We start from the raw sequence: 9,832 nt of genomic DNA on the forward strand, positions 1-9,832 counted from the left end.
TCTGTGTTTTGAAGACCGCGCTAGACTGAAAGACATTCTACGGGTATCCAGCAGTATCACACAGGTAAGAGTTTTTTTATAACCTTCCTGTGATATACTGTTAATGGCAGTTTCCGCACGTTTGTGATGGGTTTCTGCAGAGTTGCGTGTGACACTCCGTGACGATAACCGAGGGCCAGGTTTCGTCCTTTGAAGGCGAGAGGCACACGACGCATGCGTATTTTGATACATTGACTTTATTACAAACTTGTAATAAGTAACGAAAAAAAAGGAGTTGGATTTTGTGGGGGAAGTTTTCGTCTTTTACTTTTCTTTTCTAACATTTGCTTTGTTCATTTGTTGAGTATGGGACAAGAAATATCTAGACCACTACCAGCTGAAACGCGGTAGATTTTATGTTCAGAAATAACAAGGGTTATTGGACACAACCATTTGTTGATAATTTGGCTGGATGGTCTGAAAGCGCCGGACCGCAAATTGACAAATATCCCAGATTCGGTTCTTTTAAGAAAGATGATATGGAGTTAATGAAATCCATGGTTAAAGCTGGATGGGGTAATCCCCAGTGGGATTATAAATATATGTGCGAATCGTATGAAATTTGGCAAAAAATGAAAAAAATATGGAACCAAGGTCCCGAGCGTGTTGATAAATCGAACAAAATCTCGATCGATGCACCGTCAACTGTAAAGACACCTCCACCTTATGATACAACCGTAATTTCTGTCCAAACTCATGCTCACACCAACTCAAATTTGTATCCCTCATTGCTTTCTTTTTCCTCGTGTGCACAACCCCCTCCCCCTCCCGAGTTAAACAAAGAAACTTTACACGCTGCAGCTCAGCCCTCAATGGCTTGGGTCCAAGAAGGTCCTAGAATTATTCTTAAACCGGCAACAATGACAGACATTGATACTATATGTAAAACTCTCCCTAACCCGAATAATTCTAACAAATTTGTAGATGTTTTCCGCTCACACACAAGATATGCGCAATTAAGCGCATATCTTGATGATGTTACTGAATCGTCTCTTATTGTGGAAATCCCTTCTTTAAGTCTTGATAATGATGACTTGGATGGCTCTGGTATACAACGAGACCCTCATGAATTTTGGTGGGCCTATCCCGATAATGTCACTAAATTTTTCGAGCAGGTTAAGCTTTTTCTAGATGCCCGTGCTCATGTCTGTAGAGATCTGACCCATGCCACAAATACCAAGCAAAATAAGGGCGAATCCGCTTCTGCTTTTGTTTCTCGTTTTAAACGTGTGTGGGAAGAAGATGCTCGTATTCCAGTAAGCGGTGAAATGTCCTCACTGTTTATAAATACGTGCTTAAATAATATGAATCCTGATTTGGCACATTTGGTTCGTGTAACGACTGCAAATTTAATGCAACAAACTGTTGACTTACTAACGCATTCATGAGTTAGATGCATCTGGTGGTTTCACTTCTTTTCTGTTTAAGCCGAAACATGAAGTTATGCTGGCAGCTTCTCAACAGCAAATGGCTGCATTGTCGGTGCGTACCAGAGGGAACCAAAGGGGCGGACCTCAATATAATCGGGGCCCGCCTCGGGGAGGTCTTAAAAGGTACGGGGTGTGTCATAACTGTGGCAAATCAGGCCACTGGGAGAGAGAGTGTAGATTGAAACAGGAACATGATATCGTACGTCTGCCTCGAGCACCACAGATCAACCAAACTCAAGCACCACTATATGGCATTGGTTCTGCTGAATCGCGGAGATGCATACAAGCTTCTGTTAGAGAGCACTGTGCTGGACCCAAGATTCCAGACTCTACCGCAGCTAGACCATAACCAATGCGAGTCTGTCTTCCTGAGGGTGCAGACAAAGGCTGAACAATGGCAGCAAAATCAGGTATAAGTCAGTTTGAATTGCTTTACTCTTTTTGTAAGTGTGAAAGTGTGTGTGAATTTTTTTCCCTACTAGATTTATGTTCCCAGTACCAACTAAAAATGTTTAATGGATTAATGCAAAGTGTGTGTGTGTGTTAGAAACATGATTATGGATACACTTACTGTTTGCATTTGAAGTGTTATTTCTGTTATTTATATATTTATTTTTATTTATACTGTTTATAATTTTTTTATGTTCGATTTGTGGAAAGGAGTTAGATTTCTCATGTGAAATCGTACAGGGGAGAAGCCAGTCGGTAGCAAAACATTTTGCAGTGTTTGCATGTCCTTTACTGCATAGAATTCATTAAAATAGAAGTAAAATAACATTCATTACAAGTTGATTTCAAAATCCACCTAAAATGTTTTGCATTTCGTGATTTTCTGTTGAATAAAAGACTATTTTCCATTCATATAGTTCATAATTGAGGATTTCTTAAAAATAGTGTAAAAACCTCGTCTCATCTCGTTCTCGTGAACCCAATCTCGTGTCTCGTGGAGTAAGCGTCTCGTCACACCCCTATTACACCAACATCAACCATGCAACTTTTGCAATGAAAAACCGATTTGAAGTGTTTTCCATTCATATTTTTTAATATCTGAAATTACATTTATGCAATAATTTGATTTAAACCAGCATTTCAATTATGATATGGTATAAAAAATAAGCTTCACTTTGGCGAGATTTAAACCACAATTCTTGTGCAAATCGAAATCTCCTTTTCTTCATTTGCATAGTTTCAAAACCCAGAGGGCTTACAGCATTGCATCAGACAGTCTGATGATCTCAATGACAGAATCAATGAGGTTAATCAATTCTGATCGGCTCACCTGAGCGACAACCATCAGTTACTCAATTCTTAGCAATTTAGCAATCTCTTCTCACTAAAGTATATCAAATGAATGAAAATCGACTCATTAAAGTGCATGAAAACATTCTGTCTAAACACTATAGTTTACTACTAACTGTCAAAGTCAGCAGCACAATTAAAGGGGTAGTTCACCCAAAAATGAAAATTCTGTCATCATTTACTCGCCTTCAAGTTGTTCCAAATCTGTATACATTTCCTTGTTCTGATGAACACAGAGAAAGATATTACGAAGAATATTTATGACCAAACAGTTCTTGAACCCCATTGACTACAACCATAGTAGAAAAAATAACGTTATACTTTTTTTGGTGTGTTGAACACAAAGAAGATATTTTGAAGAATGTAGGACAGCAAACAGTTCAGGGGAACTTTTGACTACAATTGTTATTTTTCCTACTATGGTAGTCAATGGGGTCCAAAACTGTTGGTTACAAGCACTCTTCCAAATATCGTTCTGTGCTCAACCAAACAAAGAAATGTATACAGGTTTGGAACAACTAGACAGCGAGTCATTCGTGACAAAATTTACATTTTTGGGTGAACTGTCCCTTTAAACACATTGATTTAAGCTTTTATGTAAATATGTAACAGTGTGCCGCTCTTTGAGTAAATTAATCTTAATAACAATAATAAAACAACACTTACTGTACTACAGCATTCATATCAGTTTGATCTTATATAACCACATTATATTACATCTGTCACAGGATGAGGTCTATTCTGCTTCTGAGTGTTGACCAAATATAAGATATAAGAAAAATAACACAAAGGTATGTGTAATTAGGGCTGTCACGATTATTAAATAATCGTCTCAGATGGTTTCAGATCATCGCAATTATTGAACATCTCTATAGAAGACACTAGGGGGAGCTGTAGTGCATCTGCATATTGCATATTTTAGTGTATATATTGTTACTAAAGCATGGTAATACTTGTAAAATGTACCACCACAACACAATCACTTAAAAAAAAAACATATACAAATGCAGTACAATTTAATATTTGATCAAATCTCAGTGTGAAAACCAGTCTACCAAAATTTCATTAACACACAAGTAAAATTTTATTGTAGTCTTGCAAGTGAGAAAAAAACAGACTAGAAGCTTTTCTGTGACTGATAGTATTTTAATGGTGGCTTCAATTCACACCTGATCAATTTACAAGTATTTGGTGGTTGCATTATTGACAGGTAAAATCCTAAACCTTAAATATATGATGACCCAATTTTTTCCGATGTATTTCTAAGAAAAAAACATAGTCTTGTATTCAGAACAATATGGTCATTTCAATCGCTGAATCAAAAATCTATGAGAATTAAACGTCAAAGCTCAAAAACAGACAATTAATCGTCATAATCGTCAAAGCCCTAAAACAGACAATTAATCGTCATAATTGCAATGATTTATTAGACAATTAATTGTCAATCAAATTTCATAATCGTGACAGCCCTACTGCTGATCAATATCAGGTGTCTTGGGTGAACAAGAGGGGTGAACAAAATAATTCAAAACATGCTTAGGGGTGCCCACAGAGCAATGTCAGTCCAGATGCACAGTCAATGATTTGTTTTTCTTTTAGCAATCGCACGGATGAACTACCCATTGTAAATTTAGAAGTAAATGGGGTAGATTACTCATTTTTAATCGACACTGGTGCTACATGTTCATCTATTTCTGCTAAATTTTATGAAGGGCCGATCACAAATCGTACTATGTGCTCTGTTGGGGTTTCAGGGACTGAAGTTATTTGTCACATGACACCTGCCATTGAGGTAAAGGCACTTAATCATCTGCCTTTCTTTCACAAATTTGTAATTACTCCAAATTCACCATTGAATCTTTTGGGCAGAGATCTCATGCATAAACTTGGCATTGAGATTGTATTTTCAGACAGCTCTGTTAATTTGTCTTTGCTTTCCGATGTCTCAAAGGTAACTATGGAATTAATGCCACACTTCATGTGTAATGACGAACCACAACAATTTAAACACAACATTGCTGAGGTAAATCCGACGTTGTGGTCACAGTATAAAGATGAATCAGGCCTTGTTGGTATACCCCCTTACAAGGCGAAATTGATCACACAGAAGCCTGTGTACATGAAACAATACCCATTGTCACCTGAAAAGGTTGAGGGTATTCAACCAGTAATTGATAATTTTTTGAAACAAGGGGTTATTGTCCCCACTCACTCACCTTACAATACACCAATCAATCCCATCAGGAAAGCTGATGGAACAAGTTGGCGTTTGACACAAGACTTGAGGGCTATTAATTCATTAATAATTCCTCTGGCCCCAATTGTGCCTGATGTTCCAACTATTCTAAATTCAATACCACACAATCACACCCACTTCACGGTGGTGGATTTGTGTGCAGCTTTCTTCTCTATCCCCGTCCATGCAGATACTCAGCCGTTGTTTGCATTTACATTTAAAGGTGCGCAGCTAACCTGGACACGCCTTGCTCAGGGTTTTGTTGACAGCCCAGCCGTCTTCTCCGCTGCAGTGAAACGTGTATTGGACACAATAACTGACCTGCCGTCCACGGTATGTGTCCTACAGTATACTGATGACATTTTAATCTCCACTGAAACTGAGGCTGACTGTTTGCAGGCCTCAATTGTTGTCTGCAATGTGCTTGCAACCGCTGGATTTAAAGCCTCGAATGACAAACTGCAGTGGGTGTAACCCAAAGTCTATTACCTGGGCCACATCATTTCACCGGGCCTGAAGGCCATTTCAGCTGAGAGGGTGCAGCTGATAAAGACTATGCGTACTCCAGCAACTGTGATACAGCTACAAAGTTTTTTGGGGTTGGTGAACTATTGCCGTGCATGGATACCTGACTGTGCGTATCATGACAAAGGCCTACGATGTCTCATTCAACATGGCATGGGTCCGAGAGACTTGTTGAACTGGACTTCTGAAGCTGAAGAACATTTTGATGCATTGAAGATTGCTATCACGTGCGCTCCTGCATTGGGGCTACCAGACTATTCAAGGACGTTTCACTTGTATGCGGGGGAGGCTATGGGTGTTGCAATGGGCGTTTTGACCCAAGAGCATGGTGGCAAACCACGCCCGGTTTCTTATTTGTCCAAACAATTAGACCCGATAGTCAATGGTATGCCTGCATGGCTTCGTGCTGTGGCTGCGGCGGCGGAGATGGTAAGAATGGCTGAGAAAATTGTTTTTTGATTTTATACACCACTCACCAGGTGGGTTTTATTCTGCATAATTTGAAGACACAGCACATGACGGCCCAAAGGAGGTCTGGCTATGAAGCAACGCTGCTAGCCACGGAAAATTTAACCAAAAAACCCACTTCGGTTTCTAGCCCAGCAATTCAGTCGCTGTATGGCTTATCCACATTGATAACTGAAACTGTACTTCATGATTGCATGAATGATATTGAGTGGTCCACTTCGGCCAGGGTCGATCTGAGAGATAAGCCCCTGGATGGGGGGGAGCACTTATATATCGATGGCTCTTGTTCAAGACCGTCTGATGGAGTGTATCTGTGTGGATATGCCATTGTGACACAGGAGGGTGAGAGGGTGGAGGCATATCGCCTGAACCATAAATCAGCACAGGCTGCAGAAATAATTGTATTAACAAGAGCATGTGAGTTAACAAAAGGCAAAAGAGCCACCGTCTATACGGATAGCAAATATGCGTACGGGGTCATTCAAGACTTCGCCCAGACTTGGGCTAGACGAAATTTTCAGACATCTGAGGGCAAACCAATATCACATGCAGAGTTGGTGGGAGATCTATTACAAGCTGTAATGTTGCCATCTGAACTAGCTGTAGTGAAGGTCAAGGGACGTACGTCAGGAGATGAACCAGACGCTGTTGGCAACAGAAATGCTGATGAAATGGCCAAATGGGCCGCGGAACATGCAGAGTTTTCCCCATATCAGAGAGCGCAGAGTAGGGACGTAGAAACAATGATGTTTGCACATGTATCATGCGTTCCTGACATAGATTTGAAAATTTTGCAAAGTCAACCCACACAGGGAGACGTGAAACATTGGGCAGAAAATGGATGCGCCCCAGATGCTTACGGTTTGATAAGAGATAAAAACGGCCGAATCGCATTACCAAAGCTGTCTTTGGTGGTATTGATAAGACATTACCACGGTATACCGCACAACAGCGCGTCTAAAGTTACACAGATGATTAATCGCCTGTATTGTATACAGGATACAGCAAAAATGGTCAAACTAATTGTAGACTCGTGTTTAATATGCGCCAAAACAAACCCTCACAGGAAAACGCCACACGACGCGTTACCGTTTCCAGAAGCACCTTTTCAGTGCCTTCAGATAGATTTTTCTCATATGCCAGCGGTCGGAAATCTAAAATACATGCTAACTATCGTCGATAGGTTTTCAAAATGGCCTGAAGTTTTTGCGTGTGCGAAGGAGGATGCGAAAACGGTAGTGAAAATACTGTCGAAAGAAGTAATTCCGCGCTTCGGCATTCCTATGACTATCGAAAGTGACAACGCCACGCCATTCACATCGAAAGTGACCAAACTATTGGCTAAAGCGTTAGCCATAGATTGGCACTATAATATACCCTATCACCCGCAGTCGTCGGGGGTGGTGGAACGAACACACCGAACAATCAAAGATAAGATCACGAAAGCCTGTATGGAAACAAGCAGGAAATGGCCAGATGTGCTACCAGCCGTATTGGCAGAAATGAGAATGACCCCATCCTCAACGACAAAATACTCACCATTTGAGATTATGATGGGTAGACCTTTCCCGACCCCTTGGGTCAAAGGTCGCGCAGGCGTTTCTTCCCTAGGAGACATGGAGGTGATCCTGGATGACCACGTGATTTCCCTTATTGATAAACTGAATTCTGTGTGTGCTGATGTTTCTCTTTCTCTCCCTATTCCGTCAGATAAGCCCACCCATAATTTCATTCCAGGCCAACAGGTGCTGATTCGGAGTCTGAAACCAGTCGCCGTGGGGGAACCGAGATACCTGGGCCCAGCTGTAGTTATCGCAGTAACGAGAACTGGAGTGCTTACGGATCATCAACCGCAGTGGATTCACGCATCCAGGCTGAAGCATCTGCCAACATCCGCATCACCAATTGAAACTGTAGGGCCTAAGAAGCCTGCCCAAAGTGTGTAACAGGGCACTGGTGAGAGGGCTTGTGCCAGACAGAAGATCCTTGCTCTTTTAGTGGGTGAGGGGGCCACCTGTCGGCTGAACATAGGGCCTGGGCAAATTTTGCCCCATTTATAGCTTCCCGATCACCTCTGAAGGTTCCCGTTACACATTTGGGTCTAAATTTTTCAATATGTCAGTCATATTTCTGGTATTGATCCTGGCCGGTGCACAAGCAATTAAATGTATGAATGACACCACTAGAATATTTGATCACATAAAAGAAGAACTGAGAGGTTTGAGATTAATGAAATTACAAAATAGACTGGTACTAGACCAGCTAACAGCCTCTCAAGGTGGTGTATGTGTTATTATTGGCGATAGTTGTTGTACTTATGTTCCAGATAATGATGCGGATGGGCATTTGATCGATCAAGGAATTAAGAACATCACCAGAGCAGTTGCTGAGATGACAAGCTGAGAGAGGAATGGGACTGGAGTTTGAGTTTTTCCAGCCTGTTCAGTAAAATCGAACATTGGCTGATTTTAATCATTATAATCATTTCATGCATTCTGGTTTTGCTTTGCTTATGGCCCTGTATTATGTCTATGATTCGCCGTGCATTAAAATCATCTATAAGTGTGATTATGAAAGGTTGCTCAGGCAAGACCAGGGGATAAGATGACCACAAATCCAGATGTAATGTAAGGACAGAGGTAAAAAATCTGCTCAGACCGGACGTGGTCCTTAGATTAGGAATTTTCTTTATTATTTAGCATTTTTACTTTTACTGTTTATCTTGGATGCGGAAAATTAAATGGTAAATCATAAATGATTTAAAGAGGGCAACTGTTAGATTTAATTTCCGCATAAATAAATACAAGCCCACATAATCAAGAATTGTGAAGTGTTAAGATCACTTTACATTACTGGCTATAGGGTAGGAGGAAGGGATGCCTTCTGGCTATTCATGGGAGCAGGGGATTCTTTCTAAGATAAACATTCTTTTTCCGAACTGCTATACCTTATTTGGTCATTCTGTGAACCCCTGGACGTATGAAACCTGCCAGATGTCTTTTGGCACCATATATAAAGACTTGTAGTTTCTAGAATAAATGAGTTCAAAAGCTTGATGCCTCTCTGTGTCTTGTTTTTGTGCTCCCAGATCTGCAGAAGAATTCTCTCACAACATCCAACCTATTTATGATTTGATTTTACTGGTGATCCAAAACACAGAAAGAAATTTAGTGTTCGTAAGGAACCAGAAATTTAACACATACTAATAATACAGAACAATTAATATTCATACTTTCACAGAAAAAGGGAATCACACGCAACAATAAAAAGCTGACATAACTCCTGTAACCTAATTACATGTAGCAGTTTTCATATGCGTATAATGCAAGCAAATAATATCTGTAGTAATAGCAAATAATAGTAAGACTTTTAAATGTTTCAACTATTCCATGTATGTACGACAGGTTTTTTGCCAGATCAACTTCACTTTCTTTTTCAAGGAAGAAATAACCTAAATGCTGTGTTTAGTAAAAATACACCTATACTGTAAACTACACCTTATCAGCCTTACAGTATATTCAACTCACAGGGCCTGAATACACATTTTGTGAAAAACTGGTGACAATGTACAAGAATAAATATCACATACACGAATAACAAAAATAATAGATAAATATTTATATCCCAATAAAGTGGGAAAATGTCACGGATTGGCAGAAGAGAACCCAAATGCAGGCAGGCGGTGAAGGGGTTAACAAACAAGACTTTATTATAAATACAAAGAAACAAAAACACCCGCGAGGGGGTGAACGAAAAGATAACAAAATAATAAAACGAGCAACAAGACCAAGACTACCTAAACAATAAACTAGACAACACTTTGACAGAAACTAAA

General features: G+C 40.1%; 1 protein-coding gene across 1 annotated transcript; it reads left to right on the plus strand.

Moving 5' to 3' along the window:
- The first annotated feature begins 418 nt into the window (after positions 1-418).
- Positions 419-7,842, plus strand: LOC130553765 (uncharacterized). Its single transcript, XM_057332896.1, has 2 exons — positions 419-1,879; positions 7,735-7,842. Exon 1 carries the CDS (start codon positions 519-521, stop codon positions 1,425-1,427), a length of 909 nt encoding a protein of 302 aa, XP_057188879.1. The 5' UTR covers positions 419-518; the 3' UTR covers positions 1,428-1,879; positions 7,735-7,842.
- Positions 7,843-9,832: the final 1,990 nt, after the last annotated feature.

Source organism: Triplophysa rosa, linkage group LG5 (genome assembly GCF_024868665.1).
Source record: "Triplophysa rosa linkage group LG5, Trosa_1v2, whole genome shotgun sequence".
Taxonomy (NCBI): Eukaryota; Metazoa; Chordata; class Actinopteri; order Cypriniformes; family Nemacheilidae; genus Triplophysa; species Triplophysa rosa.

Excerpts from the sequence above, each read along its gene's own strand:
- LOC130553765 (XM_057332896.1), top strand. The coding sequence starts at position 519 with ATGGAGTTAATGAAATCCATGGTTAAAGCTGGATGGGGTAATCCCCAG.